Source organism: Mus caroli, chromosome 4 (genome assembly GCF_900094665.2).
Source record: "Mus caroli chromosome 4, CAROLI_EIJ_v1.1, whole genome shotgun sequence".
Classification (NCBI taxonomy): domain Eukaryota; kingdom Metazoa; phylum Chordata; class Mammalia; order Rodentia; family Muridae; genus Mus; species Mus caroli.
In genome coordinates, this window is record NC_034573.1 from 144,108,796 (window position 1) to 144,136,057 (window position 27,262).

The 27,262-nt window shown below is 53.1% G+C and overlaps 1 protein-coding gene and 1 pseudogene across 1 annotated transcript in view; both read left to right on the forward strand.

Moving 5' to 3' along the window:
- The window catches only part of Megf6 (multiple EGF like domains 6), a 105,366-nt gene that overhangs the window by 31,189 nt on the left and 46,915 nt on the right, over positions 1–27,262 (forward strand). The window contains exon 4 of the mRNA XM_021160676.2: positions 23,763–23,885. Coding sequence (XP_021016335.1) covers positions 23,763–23,885 — 123 coding nt within the window. The remainder of the gene's footprint in view (positions 1–23,762; positions 23,886–27,262) is intronic.
- LOC110292358 lies at positions 20,163–20,638 on the forward strand (annotated as a pseudogene).

Here is a 27,262-nt window from a genome sequence, read left to right on the forward strand (position 1 = left end):
CTTCATTGGATTACCCTCAGGTCCAGGCCATTGAGAACTGTTGAGTAAGAAATATCATTCTAGGCCGGGCAGTGGTGGTGCACGCCTTTAATCTCAGCACTTGGGAGGCAGAGGCAGGCGGATTTCTGATTTTGAGGCCAGCCTGGTCTACAGAGTGAGTTCTAGGACAGCCAGGGCTATACAGAGAAACCCTGTCTCGAAAAAAAAAAAAAAAAAAAAGAAAGAAAGAAAAGAAAGAAAGAAAGATAAAAAAGAAAGAAAAATCATTCTATTCCCACAGCCTGCTGTGGTCTCCTCTCCCCATGGGATGGCCCACAGACCCCCTCTTTCTGCCCAGCTTCCAGATGCCCTTCCCAGAAAGACAGAATGGTCTCGCCTCTGTCTTTATCTGGCACTCCATGCCCCTCCCACCGACCGTGACTCCCTGAAATCTCTGAGGCCTCGCTTTCTGCAGAAGCTATTGCTGGTGTCCTGCCATGGTCCTATTGACTAGGTAGGGTCAAGACCATCTCTGTCCCAGGTAGAGAGAGCGAGAAGTGGGTGTCTTTGACTTGGTCCACTCTGGCCTTGCTTATGGGAACAGTGGCCTAGACAGATATGGCTGCTCCAGGTCCCTCTGCTGTGCCCAGCCCCACCACATCCTCTGCACAAGCCCTACCTTCTCCAGTGTCAGCAGGGGCTAGAGCGTTCATGTTTTCCCAGTGCTTCAGTAATGACCAGGCTTGCCCCGCTCCTCTGTCCCTAACAAAAGCATGACTGTCTTTGTCTGGAGTGACTGTCTCCCAGGGTTGGCTTCAGAGATGGGTGGTCTTCTAATGACATAATTACAACAGACACCGTGAGAGGCCAACTCCCAGGCATGCTGCTTTTGAGCTGCCTGGTCTGGGCATTGGCGGACTGGTGGTCGGCTTCTCATGTACATGATTAATGGTGTCTGGGTGCAGTAACAGAAGGCTCCGTCTTTAAGGCCGTTGGGTTTTGGTACTGCCCCAGGCTTGAGTCTTTATTCTTGTTCTTTTGGGTCGTCTCTAGTGATACTTGTATCAGATTAGACATGTGAAAAGTTCTCAGTGTTTCTAGTCCTTTGATTTCGTTCATCCCTTGCCTCTGCCACAGGACCCTATGTGAGGGACTATATGTGTCCAGATGCAGGACACCCTGTCTTCATGGGTGGTGGCCAGATGCTGTGTCACACAAGGGGTACCTGTGTTGCTTGGGATCTACGACGGCTGGTGTTCCATCCTCATGTCTGTCCGTAAGGCTGGGGTCGTGGAACCTGGCTTGTGAGAGGACCCTGTGGGCAGGAGCCCTGTATAGTACACATCCCTGGGAGGTTAAGGGGCCATGCCTGTGTCTAGGCCACTGGGGAGTGGTCTCCTGGCAGCCGTTGTGTCAGTGGAGCTTCTGCCTGCCTGTCAAGCTGCAGTGCCAATTTGACACCTCCCACTGGTTGGGATAAAGGCTGAAAACGTTTATTCTGAGCAGAAGAAAGACTGGACCAAGTAAGAAAGACTGGACCAAGTAAGAAAGACTGGACCAAGTTGAAGGGTGAGGGGAGGGATGGTTGCCCAGGCACTAGATGGAGACACCTCCACCCTCCATGGGTGGCCTCTTCTCTCTCCTGAGCCTCAAGCCCTCATGGCTCTGCCTTTCTTCAACTGGTAGAGGGATGCTAAGGGGCGAGCCTCCAGGAGCTTCTGGCAAGCCCAGAAGACACAGGGTCTGCCTCGGAGGTGGACATGGCCTGTGTGGGAAGCTCTCTATCAGGAGGGCTTGAAGGACCCATGTTGCAGGCACTGATGGTCACCTAGGTCAGGTTACAGGAACGGTGGGGCCGGTTCAAAGAAGCCGGCCTAGGGCTGTGGTTGGAGCTTTCTCTTACTTCGAGGGTACTGAGCAGGGTGAGGCTGGGGCCAGCATCTTGAGATGTAGTGATGCCTCACTCTGCCCATCCTCCCTCTGTGCTCCTACATGACAGGCTGTACCGCTGTCTCTGGGGCCTCACCATCCTCAAGCCAAACAGACATCACTAGAAGATCCCCGTGAAACGTAAATCTCAGTGTTCCTGGGAGTGTGAGTCGCCCCTGGAGTGTGCGGTACTCAACTCAGAGGCCTGCTGTCCAGGCTGCTCAGCCTGCTGCTAGGACCTGAACACTGTGTTTCCCTTACTGGAGGATGCTCAGGAGCCAGTTACAGCAAGGGGACCCTGCCTGCTTGCCTGGCTTTGTTGTCTGCTCCTGAAAGGGCAAGCAAGGTGCAGCCTGTGGCTGGCACAGGGGAAAGCTGCACGCCCTGCCTGATCAGAGATTTGGGACTCTCTCTGAGGCTCTTCAGTAGTAAGCCTGAGACTGACCCTGTCTACTACCTGTGCCCCAGCCTGGCAATGCGCAGGAGACCTATGAGCAGCCATGGGCAGCAGCTTCCATGAACTGAGAGTTCCAGGCTAGTCTGCCAGAGTCGATTTGGATCAATCGAGAGCAGAGAGGGATTTTACACCCTGTACCCTCAGCTGTGAGCCTAAGGGCTAAGGAGAAAACCTGTCTATTCACCTGTCTATTGCCACAGGCCATTGGAGCACTCAGCTAAGTTCCTACAGTGATCCAGGCTTCAGCCTGCCTCCCTAGGCTATGTGTGCAGGGGATCCTCATCCACAGAGCTCAAGTGTGGGCTGGGCAGTGGTCAGTGAACATGGGGCCTGTTTGGATCCAGTTGTGGGAGCAGAGCCAGGTAGGGTCTCTGAGGAGAAAGCCCTCAATCCCATGGCTAGAAGTGGATGGGCTAGAAAGGTGGCCTCTTTGTGTCTCATGAAGTTCGTGCCTCTGTGGCCCGAATGCGGCAGACTGATTCGCCCTGCCTGGTGTGCCCTATGGAGGGAGCTGGCTTCAGCACCTCTGTCCCCAGGCTCCATCCAGCAGGGGATGCACATACATGCAGCTGCTGGAGCCCTCCTGACTGCCACCAGATACAGCGAACACCACTGTCCCTGTTGGTGTGGAGTCCCCCGTGGGTTCACTTGCTAAACCTCACTTCACATTTGGAAGAGTGAGATAGCTGCCCTGTGCCTGCTGCCTGTGAGTCAGATGGACAGTAGACAACAAGCTTCGTGTCTGACCTCAGAGTGACAGTGGGTGGCTTCAGAGGTCAACAGAGGGGTACCACCTCCTTCCCAGCCTGGGCTGCTTGCTGAGCTCTGTGGGCCCATCTTGCAAGGTCCCTGTTATGTGGCTCTCAGGTCCCTTTCTGGATGCATTGCCTGACTTGTGGCACTGGGACCACCAACCCCTAAGTTCAGTCCTGCAGCCCAGGTATCTCCATGTCTGTTACATCTGACCCCAGGACCAGCTGACCCTGTAGGCTGGTCCACTGTCACCAGCCCCAGGTGCTCAAAAGTGTTGGATGGACCTGGGGGGGCTCACAGCTGTGGGATGTCTTGGGTGGGAAGGGATCTCAGAGTCTCCATAGGCCGCCAAGGGGCCTGGCCTCAGATGAGATGTGTTTAGCATTCTTTCTAGAGGCAGGAGGTTCTGGCTTCTTCCAGCCAGAAGACACAGGTTTCTAGGAGCTTTCTGGGAGCTGGCTCTGTTCCTGCTCAAACAACAGAGGTTGACTTGCGTCTTGTACCCTCTCTTCCTGGCCATGGCCACGCGCAGGCAGCACTGTCTGGAGAGAGAGGCAGACTCTAGGAAATCTCTTAGCTCATCTCCAGGATTCCTGGGGTGCGAGTGTCTGTTCCTGCTCCAGCGGGATGATTAACCAGGAATCTGCAGGTGGGGGAGCTGGCAGCTGCTTCCCAAATCTGCTCTTGGGTCTTAGCCCCAGGCATTCCAGAGCAAGGCCCTGCCCTCTGTGCCCTGTGGTGCCAGGCCTGTACACCGTCATGAGAATCCAGGCCAGCTGATAGCAGGACAGGTACTGTGGGGGGAGGAGGTAGCCACTGAGGTGCATCCAATCAGGGCTGGCCATGGGGGAGCTGCTGCCCAGGCCACGCTCAGACCAGCATCTCTCTGGAGCCAAGAGCATTGGAGAGGTTGCTCGTCCATGGCAGGCTCAGGGCCCCTGGATCTGGGAGTGAAGGCCTCTAGTGGCTGACTCTGATCTCAGGAGGGAGGCTGTGTCCTTTTTGATAAGCTTCTTGCACTGGGTGCTAAGTTTCAGTAGTACCAGCCTCCAAGGCCAGGATGGAGTGGTGAGCACGGTGGATCCCAGGCACATTCGTGTTTCCTGAGTGGACATGGCCCCCACAGCCAGGGATTCTCTATCTCTTGAGGAACTGCAGCATGCCTGCTACACAGGAACCCCGAGGTCCTGGGACCCAGGGCAGAGAGGCCTGGACATTTCAGAAGACTTATAGACAGTGGGTGCTATTGGGTGCTGAACCCCAAATGTAGAGATAATCCAGTATGCATTTGGCAGCCCCGGGCCCAGAGTCCTCCCTCAGCCCCAGCTTATACCTTCTTGGCCTGCCTTTTCCTCTCGGCTCCCCTGGGAAGGCCTCACTCACCCAGCTGTCTGTGTCTGACCCTCAAGGACTCTTCCAAAATGCTGCCAAGGAAAAGGGAAAGATGTGGTCTGGCCACTGGCCAGCAAGGATGACATCATCTCCTTTCTACCCTGATGTGTTTGGAGACGCACCCCAGGACAATCGCTTCCTCACATGGACAGGAAGTGGCTACATGTCCTAGGACACCTCCCTTTGTGTCTGGGCAGGCAGGGTCCTTGATGTTGACTGGGCCCTGTGACTTGATGTTCACTGTCACCCAGTGAAAAGGGCCTGACACACATCAGTGGTCTGTTGAGGCTGTCTGCCTTCATGGTGAACTCTTTTCTACCACAGGGCTTGTGACTATGTTTATTTGCAAGTTGGGGTGTCTGCCCCCCCTCCGAGCTCCATCCAGCCTATAGCTGCGTGTACCTCTTTACTCTTAGTGTTCCTCTTTCCATGATCAGCGGTGGACCCTTGAGGCATCTCTCTATTTCCCAGGGGCACCCCCGTCCTTGAGAGCCTTCCTGTGTATGCCATAGCCAGCTGTCCACTCTAGTCCTCTGTGGCCGCATTGCTCCTGGGTAGTATCTGGGTTCCTCTTGGTGATGAGAAGCCATGGCAGGCAGGGTGCAGTGAAGACACACCGTCCTCAGTTAAGGAGGTGGAGCTGAGAATACATGGCACTAGAGGTGTCTGTCCCTACGTGGTACTCAAAACGACATGACCCATGGACACACAGGAAAAGCTTCTCTGCAGCCCCTGTGGAGGAGAGAGCCCCTCACAGGGCTCAGTCCCCACTGCCTCTCTGTTGAACTCTGTGTGTGATCACTCAAAGTTGTATAGGTGTTAGGTAGCCAGCGTGCCAGGCATCCTGTGGTTCATGGGGCATGAGTTTTCTGTAAGATTCTCCCACTCACTCTGTAGATCAAGATGATGATGTTTATGTTGTTATAGCAACATCCAGGCACCGAGCTCTTTAGGAGACTTCGGTGTGGCTATCACCTTGTATCTGGGGATGTGTGCAGGGCTGAGCTGGTGGCCTGCTTTCCCTTGGCCAAGTTGCAGAGCTGGTGTGGTCAGTGGGCAAGGGTTGGCAACAGGCTCCAACCTGTCTGTAACCCTCTGCATTCTGTCTTCCAGGACTGCACGCTTATCTGGGTTATTTGGATTTTATATGGGGAGAAAGTGCTTGGCTACAGGCTCTTCTGGAGCCTGTGGTTGGAACATCCCACACCTCTTGGCCTTGTCAACTCCGGATCTCCCAACCAGTTAGATCAGGGCCTGTCTGGTACTGAGGATTTGAACCTGGCCCTGGCCAGCTGCTCTTTCCTGTGAGTTTCTGGGTCTGTAGTCCAGAAGTGGAGGAATACAGGATGCAGAATGAGACCTGGAATTTGCTGGGCGGGGTGAGCGAGAGCTCAGGGAAGGCATATCTTAACCACATCCCCTATGGATCTGAGACTACACATTGGGCATGATCATGGTTACATGTGGCTGTGTGTGGTAACTCCCGGGAACGAGGAGAGCTGTGCTATACAGAGTGGGAATACCTGTTTGGGTACTTGTGACCGTAAAGGGAGAGACTAAGGGATTCTTTTCTGTCACTCTGTCCAGTGGACAGCCTCCAAAGGCTGCTCGCAAAGGTCCTTGGTTAGTGTAGTCTCCGTGGCCTGGATGCTCAGACAGCCTCATCGTGACCAGGTACTGCACTGGACAGGACTTGGTGCCTGTTGTACTAGTTGATGTCTTCTCCGTCTCTGGAGGAAGGGCCTAGAACTTAACAGTCCAAAATATGCCTGTTCTCTTAGGGTTGCTGGCCCCTAGTCCCTTGTCGCAAGAGCTGGGGCACCCAGCTTTCCATATCTTTCATACCTTTCCCTGAGTGGCAGGAAATCTTGAGAGAGGAACCCTTAGACAAGCTGGGTCTGGCACTGGGCAGATTTAGAGGTTCACAGACCCTCTTCTGGAATAGCGCCAGTTTTGGTGCCTTGTACTCAGGGTGGCGTGCTGGTGCCCCCTGGTGGCTATGAGAGGCTCATGCCTGCCTAGAATTTAGGGTCATAAGAGCAGTCATGATTGATCAATCAGGACAAAGATAGTCTGCCAGCATGGTGGGGAGGGGATGAGCACAGGTCTGTCAGGTGTAGGGTACAAACACCTGTTTTGAGGACTCTCTCTGGTTTTGGGGGCCTGAGGATGGAGAAACAGAAGGTCCATGGAGGAGCAGGTAGAGTTACCTGGGGAAATGGCAGCTGGGCTGGAGACTGGGTTTCTGTGTATATATCTAGGTTTGTCTATGATGACAATCATCCAGGACACAAATAGATCCCAGTGTAATGGGGGCAGGGAAAGTGAATCCCCATTAGTGATGAGCCATGGGTATAGGGAGAGGCTGTAAGGGCTCTGGTGTGGGTGTGGAGGTTTTTGGAACATTTCCTGAACCGAGGAGGGTTTGGGAAGGAACAAGCTATTGGGGTCCTGAGAATGGGTGAGGCAGGGAAGTGCCCTGAGGAAGAGGACTCAAGCCTTCAGGGTACAAGGCACAGCAGGATGGGCAGGGCCACAGCCCTCCCTTATCAGAGATAGTGCAGCCTGAGCCTGCTCCACTCAAACCCTGTCTCCTGGTGGCCTTATGAAGAACAAACAGCCCTCACTCCCCAACCTTCCTGCATCTTAGTTCCTTTCCCCTCCACTTTTCAGTGTATGTGTGCATGCGCATATGTGTGTATGTACCTGTGTGTGTTTCTGTGTATATATCTGTATGTATGTGCATGTGTGCATCTGTGTGCATGCATGTGCATGTATGCCTGTTTCTGTGTGCATATATGTCTATGTGTGTGTATTTATGTGTGCATGCATTTACCTGTGTGTGCCTATCTTTCTGTGTGTATCTCTGTGTGTATCTGCATGTATGTGCATATGTGCATGTGTGTCTGTTTCTGTGTGTGCATGTACCTGTGTGTGTTTGTATCTCTGTGTGTTTCTGCATGCATGTATGTGTGTGTCTTTCTATGTGTGTATATCTATGTGTATGTGTGTGTGCATTTGTGTCTGTGTGTCTATGTGTATGTATATACCTGTGTGTGGGTCTGCCTGTGTGTGAGTGTATCTCTGTGTGAATCTGCATGTGTGTATCTGTGTGCATGCATGTGCATATGTGTCAGGGGGGGTTGTAGGTTGTGCTCCTACAGGTTCAAATATGACTTTGTAAGCCTGCCTCGATCTCCCTCCACATTATCCACTAAGGCAGGATCTTAGTTGAATCTAGAGCTCACTAGTTTGGCTTCTAGGATATCCCGCATCTCTGTCTTCTGATAGGCTGACATGAGCACTGGGGATTCGAACTCTAGCCCTTATGCTTGCATAGCGAGCATATTACTCACTGGCTTGCCTCTTAGTTCCAATACACCTGTAGTGTGATATTTGTTTGTAGAACTTATGCCCAACCAGATCCTGTATAGACTAAAATCCAGGTCCAGGCTCCCTGCCTTCAACAAGCATTCTCTTAACAAATGTTTACTGTTCTTTATGTGCACAGAGCACATCAGAGGGACTCTACTACAGGTGTGAGATGGGGCCTGTTCATGGGAACCTGTAACCAGCAAGAAGGCAGATGTGACAGGCCAATCACAGAGACACTCAGCCAGCCTGGGGCCAATACTGACTATGTGACCAGGGTTAGTCAGCAGACAAGGTGACAAAGAAAGGTGTGGGAGCACCGGATAAGGGTGAGCAGAAGTCCCCAGGGGGGGTGGCTTCCCCATTAGACACAGGTGGCCTCTTTGGAGAGGCCTTCAGCCAAGTCCTGGGTTCCAGGGGATAGCCAGTGAGTGCCCTGCTCTGGAGCAAGTGCATGGAGGAGCTGCTGATCTGGCCATGTGTTCGGGATAGGGCAAGGCAGATGCTTGGCTGGCCAGAGGATTGCATGTATGCAGCCCTCCCTCATAAATCGGGAGAGCGTAAGTGGACAGCTGGCCAGCTCTGACTAAGTCTGACACCCAGGGTAGGTTCCCAGCCAGGCTCAGCTCCATCCCTGGCAGGGTGCTGAGCTCTGCTGGAGGGAGCTGTAGAAAAGGGAAGAGCGTCCCAGACTCTCTAGTTCTTGGCCCAGAAACTAAGCAAGAGGCAAAGCTGGTCATAGCTGGTCACCAGACTATGGGGGGGTTGGGAGGGAGATATGAGCTGAGATCTTCCAAACCTGGGAGAACCAGAAGTCAGGGTTCCTGACAGAGTGACAAGGGGAGATTGGGGCAGACAGGGAGGTAGAGGCAGAGGCACACTAGGAAAGGGGCTCCCAGCATGCCTGGCTGGCCCCCAGGGGTGTTGCTAGCTTGGTGCTGATCTCCTCACTACAGTCCGCCCTCCTGGCAGAAAAATGAAAGGTTCAGAGTCATGGTCATGGCAGGGAGTGAAGACCTGGACGTTTGGGGGATCTGAGGAATGTTCTTGGCTTCTTCTGAGCCTTTTACATCTTGTCTTGTTTTCTGAGAAACAAATGGAAAAGAAAAAAAAATATCCAAAGCCCATTCCTACACTTTTGGCTGCTGGTGTATATAAACAGAGGGAACCTGACAGTTCTTGGAGAGCGAGAGGGGGGTGGGAGGGCCAGCTAAGGAGGCCTGTGCTCTCCCCTGGTTTTGGTCACAGGTTCTGCAGCTGCAGGGGTCTGGGAGGGAGGCTCTTTTCCTATGAAGTCAGGGACATTATCTATTCCACACCTGCCCTAGCCCCCTGGGGCCCAGCCCCAGTCCTGAAAGAGCACTGTGTCACCTGCTGTGAGGTGGCTGCAAGGTCATGCTAATTCCTAATGCCTCTGTCAAGGGCCTGGATGGCTGAGTGCTGGGCTGAGGGCAGGAGGAAGCAGGAGTCTCTCTGTCTCAGTGACTGTGTGGAGCCTTTGGGTCCTGTCCCATCCTGTCACCCCTGTGTCTGACTTTCCATGATGTCTTCCCCTCATTCTTCTTGGGCCTCAGCTCCTGGCTGAGAGGAAATCCTGAGCTGTTCCTCAGCTTTCGGGTTCCATTAGAGGGCAATGTGATCCTCCCACTGCTATCCTCCCTCCGCTGTCCTTCATGTTAAGCTGGAGGTTGGAGGCTCCCTCCATGTCCTCTGGCCAGAGCCAGTGATATTCTCCACTGCACACAACCTTAGTGTTCCCTGTGATGTCTGTCTCTTCTGCTGAATAAGGCTCTCTAGAAGCCTCTGAGGAGATGTCACCCAGGGCCACCTCTGTGCCTGGCCTAAGGGTGAAGCACAGGGTCTGTGGCTTTGCCCTGCCTTCCAGGGACCCTGGAACTGTGGACAGGCGTGGGCCTGAGGGCACTGGGGCTCGTGTGTGTGTGTGTGTGTGTGTGTGTGTGTGTGTGTGTGTGTGAAGAGGCCAGCTGTGGAGGAGCCTCTCTGTCTTAAGCAGCGCTGTTGGCCAGCTGCTCCTGTAGCTGCCACAGTGGAGGCCTGTGACTTTTCCAAAGAGGTTACCCAATGGTCTTAGATCTTCAGGCAGGTGAGGGAGGTCTTTCTGGTTATTTCTGAACCACCATGTCTTGTCTCCAAGTTGCCCTGGAAGCCATGGTGTGGTGTGTGTGTGTGTTGCATGTGTGTTGCATGTGTGTTGCATGTGTCTGTTTTGTATGTGTATAGCATGTATGTGTGGTAAGTGTGCTGTGTATGGCGTGTAGTATGGTGTGTGCATGTGGCATGTAGGTGTGTGTGGGTATGTGCAACTGTGATGTGTGTGGTGGTGTGTTTGTGTGTGATGTGTGGGTATGTGTATGGTGTGGTGTATGTGTCTGATTTCTATGTGTGTGGTGTGTGTGTGTATGTGTGTGGTATCTATGGTGTGTATGGTGTATATGTGTGGTGTATGTGGTATTGGTGTGTGGTGTGTGTGTATATATGTAGTGGTGGGTATGTGTGTGTGTGTATGGTGTTGGTGTATAGTGTGTATATGTGTGATACATGTGTCTGACTTGTATGTGTATGGTGTGTGTGGTATGTGTATAGTGTATAGTATGGTGTATAGTATGGTGTGTGCATGTGGTATGTGGGAGTGTGCTTGTGATGTGTGTGGTGGTGTGTATGTATCTGATTTGTATGTGTGTGATATATGTGGCATGTGTGGTGTATGTGTGTGTGTTCGGTATGCATGGTATGTATGGTGTGTGTGTGTGTGTGTGTGGTGTATGTATGTATGTGGTAGTGGGTATATGTGTGTGGTATGTATATGTGTATGGTGTTGGTGTGTGGTGTGTATGTGTGTATGTGATGTGTGTGTGTGATGCATATGCTTTAGTCCTGAGGTATTGTGGAAAAAACAGTTTGTGTGTGTTGGTATGTGTGTGTGCTGTTGTTGTGGTATGCATGTGTTTTGTCCATGTGTGTCCATGTGTGTGTGTGTGTGTGTGTGGTGTATGTGTCTGATTTGTATGTGTATAGTATGTGGTGTATGTGGTATTGGTGTGTGGTGTTGGTGCGTGTATGGTGTGTATATATGTGGTAGTAGGTATGTGTGTGTGGTGTGTATATGTGTATGGTGTTGGTGTGTGGTATGTGTGTGTAGTGTGGTGCATGTATGTGGTGTGTATGTGTGTGTGTGTATGTGGTGTGTGTGCTTTAGTCCTGAGGTATTGTGGGAACAACAGTTGTGTGTGTGTGTGTAGTGGTATGTATGTGTGTATGTGTATGGTAGGGCGTGTGTGTGTGTGTGTGTGTGTGCGTGTGCAAGCCCATACTGGCTCCCAGCCTTCTTTCCATCTCCAGCTTCCTGTTGGAAAGTATCATTAAACCCCTGGCTCATCCACTGTGCATGGTTCACTGAAGTGAACTGAGCTGGCTACATACTTGTGCTAACGACTTCTGACATTCTGGAAGGGGGAAGTTAAAGCAGCCAGAGCTTGGGCAGGTGATGACCTGAGTTTCCCTGGGAGGGAGCCACACGGTGGAAGGAGAGACTGGAGGCCTGCAAGCTGTCTTCTGACTTCCACAAGCATTGTGGCACGAGTGTTCACACACAGACTTGCACATGAAGTAAACAAACAGAATTGCAATGTGAGAAGATGACGTTTCTGGGGACCAGGAAGAGAGGGGTTGGAGACAGATGTGGCAGGCACAGACAATATGCTGCATCGCCTCGTGGAAGACCCGTGCCACTCCTGTTCAACACCCTGGAATGTGAGGCACCCAGTGTGAGTCCTGAGCTTGGGGTCACAGTGGTATGCCGCCCTTCTACACAAATGCCCCTCCCCCATGTGACATTACAAAGGAATCGATAAAACCGGAGAGCCGGCTCAGCAGCTAACAGCACAGCTGCTCTTCCAGAGGAGTCAGCTTTCATTCTCTGTACCCACATGGTAACTCCAGCCCCAGAGTATCCAGCATCCTCTTCTGGCCTCTGGGGACACAAGGCACACGTGTGTTGCACAGGCGTGCATACACCCCACTACCTATAAGCATACAGTAACAACAGTAATTCTCAAAAATGGGAATGGAATCACGGGGAGCTGGGCAAAGAGACATAAAGGGACCCCAAACTGTTCCAACAATAGCAACAAAGTAAAATAGAAAGAGAAAGCAAGCAAGCAAGCAGGACCACTGGATGGATGAGAGGGTTCACACTTGTCACCAGGGCAAAAGCCTGAGCTTCATCCCATGTAACAGGAGAGAACAGATCTCTAAGACTTGTCCTGTGACTTCCACACACATGCTGTGGCATTCACTCATGCATGTGTGCACACAAACACACACACCCACCACAGCCATTGCCTTTCCCAGGGGCTGGAGTTACAAATGGCTGTGAGCTCCTTACTGTAGGAGCCGGGGATTGAACTCAGGTCCTCTGAGAGTGCCGCACCCCCACACGTGTAAAGGGCCCTTTTGTGTTTTTCTGCGTGCTGCTTAGGGCATTGCCTGTTGCTTGTGTTCTCTGAGGATGGACTAGACCCATTTGGTCTTTGCCTGTCTCCACAATCCTACAAGCTGTTTGGTTTGCAGCTGTAGGCATCACAGATGCCTGCGTGTTTATAAAGAAGGGCCACATGCTGACGTCCCAGGAGTGTCACTGTATCTGAGCAGACAGTGGCGGTGGCGTGAGGCTGATCATCTGCTGCAGAGCCACCCAGGGTGAGCAGGGTTCTTAAGTGGCTTCAGAGGAAGCTTATTTTAGGACAGACGAGCATCCCTGACTTGTGCACACATGCTGTTAGGGTTCAGTGCTTTTCTTCTGCTGAGTCTTGAGCATCATCAGGTGAAAGGCCAGAAGCTAAGCAGACTGGCACTGCCACCAGGTGATATTGTGATGTTAGAGAGCTGGGTTGCGATCCAGTGAGGTCACACACACACGCCTGTCTCACACACACACACACACACACACACACACACACACACACACGTTGTTCCCACAATACCTCAGGTCTCAAGCAGAGGATCTCAACAAATGTAGACTGTGCCCCACCCCCACCCCGCATTTCAAAAACCAGCACTTAGGGAAGAAACCCAGGCACACAGTAGAAGCCCTCCTCCCACAAAGAAGGGACCTCTGCAATGTCTTCCAACAGTACACTTGGCTATTTCTGAGAGAGCGGGAAGCATTCACATGTGTGCATCCATACACAGATGTTCACTCTTGCACACAGATACAGGCGTTGGATCACCCTGGAGCTGCTGCCCTGTGCCTGGGACAGCTGCCTGAACTGGTTTCTTCTGAACCGCTTCTTCTCCAAGGATGCTCCTTCCAGAAAACCTTCCCCAATACTCTCCTCTAGCCTCTTCCCTTTGGCCACACTGCCCGAGTGCCTTCTCGCCATCCCATGATTCTTTGCTTAACCCACCTTGCTCTCCTGACACCAGGCATCTCAGCACTTGTTCTGGATAGGGTGAATGACAGGGACAGCCTCTCCTCCCACTAGTTTGTGCTAAGGTGGGGCGGGGTCTGGTGGGAATCAGTCTGGAATGTTCTAGCTGTCCCGGGCTGGCAGGAGTCCTGAACATTGATAACGACCCTGGAAGGTATGCAGATGGTGGAAACCAGGCTTGCTACAACAGCGGCTCTGCTGGGCACTGTTCCCTCCCCTGGTCGGAGAGCCAAGGGCAAGCTCCAGCCCAGAGCAGAGGCTTCTCCAGTGCTGGCTTGTTCTTCCAAGGCAATCCACATCTACTGACAGCATTAGCTTTTCTGTTACCATTCAGACTGGCACAAGTGTGTGTGTGTGTGTGTGTGTGTGTTGGAGGTTTTTACCTTGAGGTTCTATGGCACAGATTCCCTCACTGAATCTGAGAGCCAGCCTGGGGGCTTTGGAGAAGTCACACCCTGGCCTTGTGTAGCTTCCCAGGGTCTCACATACATTGGTTTGCAGCCCCTTTGTCTGCCCTCAGACTTGGGCTACCACACCTGGCTCTAACCTCATCTCCTGCCTCCTGTCCCACTCACAGGGCCTCTCAGGGTTGCAGTGGACACCCCCAGGTGACTTGGAGGGTAGCCTGTTTAACTTCACTTGCTCTAGCAGCCCAGCCCAGCCCAGCCGAGACGATGCAGCTTCATGTTTTTAGGCCTCAGGGATGGGAGGCAAGCATCTCAGGGGCCAGCACTGCAGTAACACACTGGAAAAACACAACAAGGAGAGCGATTGTATGTAATGCTCCGTACGGATGCCGAGCCCAGGACATTAACATTTTTGGAGCCCTGCGCTTACCTGTCAGCCTAGCTGCAGCTCAACTGGTGCCTCCTGCTCTTCAGAACCCTCATTTGTGTATGGTACCCCACCCAAGCATCTAGTGAAGGATGAAGGCTAGCCCCCCTCAGGCTCTTGCTGAGTGTTTGTTGCTGGACCCACAGGTTGTTCCAGGACCTAAGGGCTGTCCTTCCTGGGTTTCACTGTTGGAACATCAGGCAGGAGGTTAGGGTGGGACTGCATAGGTGGGGATGGGGTAGGGTGCAGACTGCCCTCTTTTGCAGCCCTTCCCCCATCGTGTGTGTGCTTCGGCTCTGGGAGGGGGTAACAGAACTCCGAGTTCCAGCCTGTGAAGTCTTGGGCATAGCAGTTACCGTATGTGCTTCCTGAAACCGGAGTGGCACTTCCTGCCTCCGGGGAACTCAGGAGACTCAGATTATAGGCCTCACATAAGGCTCTGGTTATACGGGACAGGCCACTATAACCTCCTCTTCTTGGCCAGAATTTGGAAAGGGAGAGACAGGCTGCCAGCCTGTACATATAGCCAAAATCTCTCTGTGTCTTGGTCACCTGGGACAAGCTGGGTCTGGCTGGACTTGGAGAACAGCCTTGGCTGGTTAAGACTTTGGTCTATCTAATTCTAGGATTATAGGTCAGTTCTAGAGGGCTACTGTGCCAACTGTAGACCTGGAGTGGATGGGCCAGACTCTTCCCCAGGTGGTGATGAGAACACTTTAGTTGGGTATCCTGTGAGCAGTGTGTACCCATACTTGATGACTACTGTCTCCTTGACAGAGATATAGGGAGGCTTGTCCTGTTCCCTGTCACTCCAGGGAACTCTAGAAGACACTTCCCTGGGAGTCACTCTGCATAGCCTTGAGTGCAACCTCAGGGGGAACTGAGGCACATGTCAAAGGAGATGTCTGGCCTGAGAGCCAGGGTGTTGAGATGGTTCTAGTCAGCCCTGTGAGGGCCCCAGCTTTTCCTACCACAGGTCCCAGGTCCCCTTGCAGTCAGGTATGATGATCTGAGTCTTGTTTCTGGCTGTCTTGGGCCTGTAGGACCCTGGGATTTTGATGGCTCCTGGTTTGGTCTATATAGATTTACTCTAGTGGTCCGTCTATGTCTTCTTCTTCTGTGCTCCTGTATCTTAAGATGGGGTAATGAAGGACCACAGACATTTGAGGATTGCCATCGTCCCCCTGAGCTCAAGCCAGCGCAGAACTGTTGCCCAGGGGACCCATACCCAGCCCCTCAGTACCTGATGAAGCTCCATGCTTGGTGTGAAGTGCCCAAGGTTCAGAAGAGCACTTGGGCCTGGTGTATGTAGTAGGTGTTTGGGTGTCTAGGACCCTGCCAGCTCTGACCTTCATGTGGGGAGGAGCAGCTGGCCTTGACTCCAGGGAACCACAGTGGTTACTTCCTACAGGTAGGTTCTGGATGCAGCTCGGGGGACAAGCTGAGTGGTAGCTTGGTGGCTGGCCAGGTGGGTAGTCGACTGTAGTGACAGTTTTGGAATTTGGTTTATAAAAACACAGAAATAGTATAAGAATATGTTTTTGTTTTAATGCCAGGTGTGGGATATGGGGCTTCTTCGGACTGTCCGCAGCAGCTGACTATGGTTTGCCTCGTGCTCTAGCAGGGAAGTGATTTTTGCCAGCTGCAAGATGGTTTCTGCGATGGTGTGGTTTGTTAAGTAGTTGCGCACAAAGGAGAAACAAGAAGAAATTAGATATCCTGACATGAAGATCAAACTTGCCCCCAAGGAATTTGACACCCCTCCTCATCAGGAAGCCATATAACAATAATGCATCTCCTTTCCCACCCTTGACCTTAATCAGGGATCTCTTCCCATTCTTCTCTATCCTTTTCTTCTCTCTTACCTAGTGTTGGGGGTTGAAAGGGTAGGGAAAGGGGTAGAGAAGGGTGGAAGAAAGAAGAACCCACAAAGGAGCAAAGACAGCTACAGGTGATCTATTTTGAGTGTTCCTAAGTGAATGAATGTCCCATTGCTGTGTCTTGGCTATAGTTCTGAGAAGTGGCCCTTGGTCCCTCCTGTGTTTGAAGGAGTAGATAGGAAAGGCCCAGCAGAGTTCGAGGGTCTGCCTATCCTATCTGTGCTCTGAGAAAGCACAAACAAGCCAAGGGGGTATGGACCTGCAGCCCCCAAGCCAGTGAACTGGTACGTGGTGTTCCTAGCTGATGTTGGAGCCCTGGCATTAGGACAGAGGTTTGGAAGATGTAACCAATTTTAGTCTTGAGAGGGAGAAACTGGCCAGGATTCCCAAGGGGCCTGTGTGCCATTACATGGGTCCTCAATGGAGGAGGGATGGAGAGTAAGCATGGTGGAGAAGTGGTGTGGCCTGGGAGACAGAGGCTGGGAAGATGTGGTGGGAACAGGAGCTGGGGAGAACCTGCCTGAGACTCTAGGGGAAGCATGACGCTTGCCCAGACCCTGATTTGGCTGAGTGATGAGGTCTAAGCTCCTTGACTGTTAGACAAGATCACTGTTTATGCTACCTGGTTAGGGGTATTTTGAAAAGAAATTTAAGTTTTATTTATATGAGTGTTTTACCCACATGTATGTGTGTGCCTGATGTCCATAGAGGGCGGAAGAGGGCGTTGTGTTCCCTGGAACTGGAGTTACAGGGACCACGTTGGTGCTGAGAACCAACCTGGGTCCTCTGTGAGAGCAGTCAGTGCTCTTAACCACTGAGCTGCCTCCAGTTGGTGTTTTGTGAAAGTTAGCAACAGGAACTATCCCTCTAATTACAGGGTGCCTTGAAAACCCAACCTGACCCCATGTGCATCGCTACCAACCTCTGGTCCAGACTGCCTCAGCCTCTGCCTGCTGACATTTGCCAGGCACGTCCCTTCCCATCTGGTTGGACTAACTCCCCAGACCCGTCCTCATCTTCTGATGTCTTACCTGCCACATATGGCCACCCGTGAGAGCAGCCCTCTCTTGTCACCGGCTGAGTTGCGTTGCTAACTACCCTGTCACTGTCATTTCCTGCATCTCTGAGGCTGGCACAAATCCCCCACTGTCTTCCTAAAATGATCCGTTTCTCCGTCCTGAGGCCAGACACCTGCTGTAGCATTTGGCAGGGTTACACAGGAAGGGAAGCATGGTGTCTTCCTGGGGATGGGAGTTGGGGAGTGGGGCACATGGGTGCTCAGCTCCACCCAAGCAACACCCCTGAGCTTGTTCAGCCTAGAGTGTTGAGCGGGCATGTCAGCCCTGCAGAGCAAGCTTACACAGAGGTTCCCAATTGTCCCGCTGCCCCGAGGGAAGGGGGGGCCCCATTGCAGGCTCAGAGGTGGAACATTCCTAAGAAGGAACATTCCTGGGGAGGTAGGAAAGGGGCCCAGCTAATGCATCCTGCTCAGATCGGAGCCTCCTGGAGTGTTGTTGGCAAAGGGGGTGTCCCTGGGATTGTTTCTCAGTCTGGCACAGCGAGTGTCCAGGAGAGGCTGCCCACCCCTCTTTGGGGAGGTGCTTTTCCAGGCCTCCCAGGCTTAGGTTATTTCCGAAGCCCCTCGTACCTGCAGCCCCTCGCCTTTCCTCCCAAGATCTGGGTAGCTGACTCTAGTCCAGCTGGCTTGCATCAGCTCTTGGCTAAGACTCAGGGAGCAGCCCTGGCCTGTCTGGGTGACACCTGGCTATAGGAAGAGGGGATTATTGGCCTCGTGAACAGGCAGGGCTTCATAAATTTTGGCTCCTGACAGGCAGCCTGAGGCTTCAGGTGGGCAGGTGGGATCAGGTATTATAGTTGTCCCCACAGGCTCTCAAGTTGAGGCCCTGGCTGTCTCCCCTATCCAGTGGGTGTGGGCAGCCCCTTTGGGTGTCTCAGCCCATGTTCTGTACAGCAAAGCCTCCTGGTGTGTGTGTGTGTGTGTGTGTGTGTGTGTGTGTGTGTGTGTTGGAGGGGGGCATCCTTTGGCTGAGCCCTCCCACTTTCTGTTCCTTCTGTAGATCTCTAGAATGGGTATATTGACAGGCCAAGAGTCCAGTTGTGAGGTTATCAGGTCATCTACAGTGACCTGGGTGAGAGTAGCCAAGGGCAGGCTAAGCCTGGGCAGGAAGATCCTATAGGCTTTGAGTCCCTTGGTTAAAGTATGTGTGTGTGTGTGTGTTTGTAGGGTGGGTAACCCTGGTCTCAAGGCCCTGGGAGTCCAGCAGGGGGCATGTCAGCCTCCCCGTGTATCTTTGGAAGGGACTGTGTCCTCTAGCCCAGCATGTCCTCTAGGTGGTCCTTGCTGCTAGTCCTCAGGGCTGACTGGACACCAGTCCTTGGACCAAGCCTGAACTGTGAAGAGTGCTTGGGCTTGGTCTCCACCCACTGTCTGTGCCTTAAGAGGAGCAGCTCTACTGGGGTGGAGCGGGGTGTTGAATGCTGCCTGGCTTGGGGTGCACCGTAGCTGTGGGAATTCTGGAGAGCAGGGCTAGATGGATGAGGCAGATTGCCTACCATCAAACTACTGTCCCAGATTGAGACTCCTGCTTACCCAGGAGTCTCCCAGGTCGCCTTTTCAGGTTCCCCTGCTCCATCTGGGAGCTATTCCAGACCGTGGTCACGTTGTCTGTCCGCCAGGCATCAGGCCCAGCCCCAGGTACTTTAATGCCGTCTTGTTCCCATAGGCCTCTGGGTCCTGGTCACTAGTTTTCTCCTTAGCCTGGAGAAAGCAGCTGCCTGGGGTTGGGGGAGGAACAGATGAAGCCACCATCATAGGCAGCCTTGTGAGCGGGCTTGGATTTGTGTCTCACCCCGCCTATGGCCGAGGGTGAGGTGCTACAGAGGCTGTGTTCCCACTGGTAAAGTGGGGTGCTGAGGAGAGAGCCACAGTACTGTGGTGCAGATGAAGTTTTTTGGGTTGTAACCTTGGGGTGATGTCCAGCTTGGAGCCCAGCACAGACCAGTGGCATGTGGCCTGCCCCAGCACTTAGCTCTTGGGGTCCACATCTGTCTAGGAGTGGAAGGAGAGGATCAACCCTTATAAGCCGCAGTTCCCAGATAGTGACTCTGGGCAGGGATTGTCTCCATACAGCTGCTTCTCCTCTGTGGGGAGCGACAGCTTCCCCATCTCCCCAGTTTCTAGCCTCTGCCCCCAACCAACTCTCCAAGCTGTTCTTGGTCTTCTGTACGGGGTGTTGTGTGAAAGTTGTCTTTGTCCTGTGGGGCTGGGGAGAATGTGTGAGGAAGGAGACGTTGCAGGCTCCTGTCCAACACGTGCTGTTTGCTGAAGGCTCTTTGGGGTAGCATGACAGGTGAAAACTAGCCTTGACAGAGGCAAGGAGGGCTGGACATGGGGGCATACATCCCTGGGGGAGGATTCTAAGCTGATACTGTTTTTAGTGTTTTTGGTAGAACTTATTCTCCAGGGGGGAGGAGCTTCCCCACATCACACCTCCTGCTGGCCCCTGTCACTCCCAACCTCCATCCTAGATGATTAATGATGGCCTAGTGCGCCAAGCATGCAGTCTGTCCCCTGGGGTTTGTACTGGCCTTGGCAGTTTGTCTGTGCTCTGTGCTTCCTAGAAACACGCTTTCTTCTCTGCAATGGGGCCCTATAGAAGCTCCACCATCCCACCATCCTAGGGGGCTGTGCCCAGGCTTGGCAGGACTGAGTCTGCTGGGTACCTGCCACAGCCTTGGCTCGGCCTTCTGGAGCTGCTGTGTGAGACAGTCCCACAGAGGTACATCTGTGTCTCACCTGAGGTCTGGATGGACCTTCAGATCTCGCCCCTGGCAGTCAGCCTGAGAACATCATGTGTTGACGGATGGGCAGGTGAGGGTGTGCCAGCCTTTTCAGGCCGAGCACCCAGATGCCAAGGTGGTTTTCTTTTGTGGCTTGGTATTCATTCATGGAGTCTCTGTAGTGAGATCTGAGCTGCAGAGGGGTCCAGGCCCCACTTTTTTCTTTATATGAGAATCCCTGAAGCTGTGGGGGCACCCCTAGATCATTTCCTCTTCTGTTTAAACTAAGATGACCTTCACAGTATGAAAACCACCATGAGGATTGAACTGTGCAGTTTCAGTGGGTACAAGATCTACCTGAGACACTGGGTGACGCTACTCCAAGACAGACGGGAAGGCTTTCTAGTTTCTTAATGCAAAAGGTGAGTCTGCATTCCTTTCCCAAAGGAATCCTCGGCAGATAAACCTGACTGTCCTCCACAGAAGAAGACATAAGAAAGCATGGTCGGAAGAAATTCAAGAGAAAAGGACCCACCATGCAGCCGAATCCCAGCGAGCCATCACTAGTGCGTTTCCTGTTGATAGAGTGGCCAAAAGGACTCAGGAACCAGAAGTTAGGAAAGCTCGGCAAGCAGGCTATCAGGGCTGCCAAGGCAGCTATCAGGGCTGCCAAGGAAGCAAAAAAGGCTAAGCAGGCATCAGAGAAGACAGCAATGGCTGCTGCCAAGGCCCCCACAAAGGCAGCACCTAAACAAAAGATTGTGAAGCCTGTGACAGTCTCTACCCCCTGAGTTGGTAGGAAACCCTAATTAGGTAGATCAGAGTTTAAAATAAAGATCTGTTCTAAATCTAAAAATAAAAATAAATAAGCCAGGCAGTGGTGGCGCACGCCTTTAATCCCAGCACTCGGGAGGCAGAGGCAGGAGGATTTCTGAGTTCGAGGCCAGCCTGGTCTACAAAGTGAGTTCCAGGACAGCCAGGGCTACACAGAGAAACCCTGTCTCAAAAAAAAAAAAAAAAAATCAATCAATCAATCACCCCTCTGGGCTCAGGCTACAGTGGTATCTAGTGTATTCCTTGTTCTGTGACACCACTGCCTCTTGATTTTGTCCCCAGCTCCGGCCTTGCCATCTCTTTTCTGTGGCATGATTGTCTCATGCTAACAGAGTGGTACAGCATATAGCCCCTGGGCTGGCTTCTCTCACAGCCTAGGAATCCTTAGGTAGCTGCTCCAAGGACAGACATTGACATGGGGACAGCCAGGCATTGCGAAGAGGAGTGTGAAGGTGTCCCCTGGGGGGTGTCCTGGTGAACCATTGCAGGGACATCCTAGTAAGCCGTAGGGTGTGCTGGTGAACCATGGAGATGTTTTCATGAGCCATCAGTGGTAGGGGACACCCTCGTGACCTGTGGGGGCTTCCTAGTGAGTGCCAAGTCCCACGGGATTTTTTTAAAAATAGACAGCGGGTGTGTATATGGTCTTGAAATGACAATCTTTAGCCCCCAAGATCAACATTGGGTGATGCCAGCCCAGACTGCAAGGGTAACTACTTGGTGGGCCTCTGTGCTAGACTCTGGGTCTAGCTCCAGTGGTTTCAGCTGTGAGGGTTCTTGCTCCAGGCAACCATGTGTGTGTGAATGTCACAGCCTCCCAGCTGTACTGACTTGAGAAGGATTCAGGAAGGCTTCTTCCCAGAGCTTGGGTATCCTGCCTTTGCAGGCCGACACTTCTGGTGATAAACAGTGCTCATGGGTGCTGTGCATACAGACCTTTAATACATGCCGGGATGAGGCAGTTTGCACATGAGTGGTGGGCTGTCTCCACTGAACAGTTGACTGTGAACTTCAAATGGAGTATGGGGGCCTTCCTTGGCCGGCCCCACCTCTGAAATGGCCAACTCGCCCTGGCTATGTAAAGAGAAGGGTGCTCAGCCAGAGACCTGCCCGTTCTGCCCTGCTCCAGTGGTTCCAGGTTGTGGCAAAGCCGGGGAGGGAGGGCAGGCTTTGCCCAGTGTTCTGGCTTCTGCCCAGGAGCTCTTGCTGGTGTTTGGGTGTTTTGTTTTCTGTGTGGCCCTGGCTGTTCTGGAACTCACATGCTTCGTGAGTTCTGGGATTAAAGGCGACCGCTTTACCAGGCAGTCCTGAAGCTCTTCTGTGTGGAATTTGTATAGCATTTGCTATTTCCCACAACCCCTGCGGGCCTGGGCTGGAGACAGAAACCCTGAGAGGGGTGGGGATCACACCTTCTGAGGTTTACAAATCCAGATGTGGATAATCCTCCTATGTAGATGCTAACTCAGCAGGGTTCAGGCTAGCCCAGCGAGGGAGGCTAGCTACTCAGAGGGGTGGAGGGGGAGCTAGCAGCTGCTATGGTGATAGGGCAGCAAGTGTCTATCCTGGGTACGGGGCACTTCTCCCATTGACATGGGGAGCTGTAGTGGGCGTTCTTACTGTTGCCCACTTGGCCGACATAGGTTTTGTGAGGTTCCCTAACCTGGATCCATACAATACTATGAGAGAATCTTCTTTGTCTGTGACCCTGATCCTCAAGTCCCCACCCCCCTTCCCTTCCAGTTTCCCATACAGTGGTCTGAATGACAGGACCTAAGCTGTGTTGTGTCTTGCACCCTGGCCCGCCAGCCTGGCTTTTGTGCTGTCTCCTCAGGCCAGCAGACAGGGGACCCTAGGCACCCCAGCCATGACCTCTGCTGAGACTCTGTAACTCCCCAGGAATTCCTAGGAAATTCCCACCGTTGGCTTTGCAGGGCTAGACTGGTGGCTGAGCTCCAAGAATCAGGAGGCAGCCGGCCAGTGTCCTTTGGCCACCACGGTCCTCATGCAACTGCCGGTATCTCTGAGGTCCTTAAGCTTAGCTGTGAGAGGTTCTTCTAGCAACCCTTCTGACAAGATGTGAGAGATATTGGGACCACCAGGAGAGCTTTAAGCCATCTCAGACCTGAGAGTGCCCACACCTGGTTCTGCCAACTTCCTGTGTGTAGTGTAAGCATTTGGCTTCTTTCCTAACAACAGCACATGTCAGGTGGAATAAAGGCTTATCTATGTGCACCTGTGACATGTTGGGGTTTCCCCTTGCCCTGAGCCTGCCTCGAGGTTGGCTGTGTTTGGGGACACTGGAGGGTCAGCCTCCCCGGAGCCTCCCAGGACTCAGATGAAGCAGTGTGACCAGGTGGGTGGACAGAGGCAAAAATACTGACTCAACACATGATGAGTCTACATATGTGTAAGGCCCCTGCAGTCCCAGGCTGGCCAGATTGGATGGTGGTTAAGAGCTTTTTCTCCTGTAAGGCTGAGCCCAGGTAGGAGTCCTCCATCTCAGCTAGCCGTATCGTATACCTACTCAGAGGGGCCATCTGTGCTCTGTACCCTTAAGAGCTGATCCGAGGAAAAAGAGCTGTGAGCTCAGGCCATGAGAGTCAGGGTCGGGTAGCTCTGCTGTATGCTCACTGCCTTCCCTAACCTGACGCAGCTCCACCTTATCATAAGAGCATAAAAGGCATCCAGAGCTGGTCATGGTGTGGCCAGGGTATTGAGTCCATTGTCAGGGTCCTGTGGAATCCCCTAGCTTCGGAGCAAAGGGAAGCCGGTTTCTTTGGAAAACCTAATGCTGCACAGGTGATCTTCCCGGAGCCTACAGGATGCTCCGGGACCAACACCGCTGGTTGTAGCTGCTCTTAAAGGTCAGATTCCCTTCAATGAGCTGCTCAGATACTGTCCTGGAGACCTGCTGCACTGGATGCTAGGAGAGTGGCTTCCCTGGGTGCTTGGGTGGAGGAATGGGAGCTAGGTCTGTTCATTTCCCTCCATGGGGCCTGTCCTGTTCTCTGATGCCCCTCCCCATCCTTCGGGGACACCGTGTTTCCTTGGCCAAGTGCTTATCTGTGTTTCTCCCCACAGATGTGGATGAATGTGCCAATGCCAACGGGGGCTGTGAGGGCCCATGCTGCAACACCGTGGGTGGCTTTTACTGTCGCTGCCCACCCGGCTACCAGCTGCAGGGTGATGGCAAAACGTGCCAAGGTAGGACCTGTCTGGCACTCTGCCCGGGGAGGGGCAGAGACAGATAGTGGGTGGTGGGAGCAGGGTTAAGCTCAAGCTAGAACTAGGAGCTAAGACCCTCTGGGGGAAGGGCCCATATCCCTGTGACACTGATAGGAACCTTGCCTGTCAAAGACTGTGAGAGGCCTGGGGCTGGGAGCAGCTTGCCAGCTCTGAACAGCCCCTGTGACTCCGCCCCAACATTGCTGGCAGGCTGACAGCAAAATCAAGACCAGACAGAAGTAGATCCTGGAGAGACTCGGGGAACTGAGGAGAGGGGGACGAGGAGGCCCTGCTGTCCCCAGCCTCTCAGTCTCCCCTCCCCTTTTCTGCATTCTCTGGCTGTCCTCACATCTGAGCCCAGGGCTGGTTTGAACAGCTGAGTCGCTTGGAGCGTTTGGGGCCATCAGTGTCCAGGGTTCTGGGCCTGGGTCAAGAGGCTGTCTCTGCTCTCTGTATCAGATGGTCACTGTCTGTGTCTTAGAATGTCCTCAGTTAAATGTCACACCATCTCCAGCTATTCAGCTGCCCATCTGTGAACCATCTGCCTACAAGTTGGGGTCTGGAGAGGCATTGAGGCGGGGGTGTCTGCTCTGCGTGAGACATTCTAGAAGAGTGGGTTCCCATGTTCTCCTTTCTAACATGTTCCTGTAACCAGCAGGAGGTTGGAGGTGGGGAATGTGGCTGTAACACTAGGGTCATGCCCCAGCTGTGGGGCAGCAGGAGGCCTGTTCCTCCATGTGTCTAGCCTGAAGGGAGGTAGGGCAGATAAGTGTTTAATGATTATTGTGTCTATGTTTCTGTGCCTGTGCCGGTGCAGCCGGTTCCTGCAGACGCCCTCAGAGCCCATCCTCTGCTTGCCGGTCGTCTTGCCAGCAGACATTTGGGTTTCGGCTTGACCGAGCATTAAAGATGGCTCATGATTTGAACTGGCTTAGTAAGTCAGCTCTGGGGAGCAGCTTGTACCCCTCTTCTTGTATCTGTGAGAAGGCTGTGCATACTGAGTGCTCAGGACCTTTGTGGGCTAGAGTCTCTCGCTGTGTCCCCAGGTCACAGAACCCAGATAGCCTCCTTCATCACCATAAGCCTGAGGTATCTCCCTCTGAAAGGAGGGAGTGATGGTTAAGCTGGTTTAAGGAGCAGACTGAAAGACTTGATACAGCCTGGCTCTGGGCTGCTTCCTGTGAGGCAGTTCATCTAACCAAGTGTTGGTTATTTCCTGCCCCGAGTGCCACCTGCCCTTTGGCTTCTTCCTCATCCGAGGTGGAATCAGGCTCCCCAGCCCCATGGCTTCCTGGGTGGGGCTAGTCTGAGGTAGCTGTCTAATGTTCCCAGAGCCTCACCATATCTGAACCTTGGGAGCCTGGAAATCCCCATTCTTCAGTGGCATACGGAAAACCACGCCGAGGGCTCTCCTGGGCAATGCAGATTCCCAGCATTCTTCTGGTCTGCTGGCTGGATCCGGCAACCACTTCTGTGCCTGTCTGACAGCAGTTACCCAAGGGAAGATACCTAGAGAACCTGCTGCCTCTGGGGCCGAGCAGTGAGGTTCCGTGCCTAGGGTATCTCCAGAGCCTGCAGGGAAAGCTCACCATAGCCATGAAATCATCTCAGAAGTCCCTCATGTGGGCATTAGATTGTGGGTCAAAGCATTCAGCGTCAGGATACCACGGTGCTTAGGGTAGGCTTGCTATCCAGGGGCCTCTCTATCTAGCATTCCCGACTCTGGTTATTTGCTTTGGGGTGATTCAGTGGGCCAGAACCTGGCTCTGCTAACCCCATATTTCTTATAGCTCAGAAGAGTGGATTGGAAGCTCTGTACAGTGGGGTTCTAGATAGATATTGTTAAGGCATGGGAAAGGGTGACCCCTAAAGATCCACGGAGCTCCAGAGGAAGTCTCGCTGTCTTCCCAGCCCTGTCTGGGAGAGGAATGCTCTCGGGTGTGCGATAGAGGGTGTGTCCCATCAGCTTTCTCCCAGAAGTCGGAGTTTGTAGCATGTGCTCTGGACCTGGTGTGCTGTGTTGATGCCCATTCCAAGTGAGATATAGACATATGGGAGCTGGGCACAGTGCTAGCAAGCTAATCAGAGCGGCTTCCACTCAGGTGCCCCAGGCATGAGGTAGACAGAAGGCAGGAAAGGGCAATGGCCTAAGGCCTAAGCTGTCTGTCCATCCACCCATGGGGGATGTTGAACTTGGCCTTTTTTGTGCTAGCCAAGCTCTCTACCACTAAGCCTTACCCACAGCTACCTTTGAGACAGGGTCTGACTGAATTTCCCAGGCTCCTCTTGACCTCACTCTGTGGCCCAGGCAGGCCTTGAAATTGGGATCTTCCTGCCTCAGCCCTCCTAAGAAGCTGGAATTGCAGCCTGGGGCACTAGGTCTGCTTCTGTGTTACTGTACAAGGCATTGGAGTCTCCGTTTGGGGTCCCTAAGGGTAGACCAGGTCTTTGCAATCTGGCAGAGGTGGGTAGAGGCAGGGGCATGTTCAGAGAACCAAGTCTTAGGCAGAGGCAGAATGGTGTCTCAGACATGGATGGTCCTCAAACCTTGCGTTCTGGTGGCGGCATCTGCCTTCTCTCCTCTTCCTGCCTCTTCCCTGCCCCCCAACCCCCACCAGGGTTCATGCCCCAGCTCTGCGAGTTTGAGATGATTGGAGGTCTAAGTCACCTCATGGCCAAGGGGCTGCTGAGAGCCAGGAGCCTGCTGAGCTCTGTGTCCCCTGCCAGCCTAGCCTCCTCTGGCAGACTTGAGGCAGTACAGCTCTTGGGTGCAGGCTGCCTGCGCGTGTGAGCACGGACAGTAGGAAATGAAGATGTCCCAGAAGGGGAGGACTGCCTTGCTTGCTTGTGCAGGGAGGTGTGTGCAGAGGGAACGGCAGGGTGAGCCCAGAAACCACTGAGAGTGATGAATTGTCGCCGTGAAACAGGACTGGCAAGGGAGCCTGGCTGGAGGTGTCTTGGCCCCAACCCTGAGAGCTGGTTCAGGCTGATATATGTCATGTTCTGGGAAGCTCTGCTGGAGCCGGGGCCAAATTCTCTCAGCTGGACTGGGTGGCCATAGTGACACTAGCCACTGCCACTGCCTCTGCGTTGCTGGGTGGGATCTGGTCTCTGTCCTGAACTAGTTCTGAACAGGTGGGCCTAGGCCTGTGTGTGGCAGACCTACCAGGCTTTTCAATATTTATTTTGTTTGGTGTGTGTGTATGTGTATGTGTGTGTGTGTGTGTGTGTGTGTCCCCTGTAGTAGTGTTTGTAGACGCTTCTTCACTTTCTTTTTGACACACGGTTTCTCATTGGTCTGGAATTCACCATGTAGGCCAGTAGCCAGTGAGCCCCAGGAGTCTCCTCATCTCCCC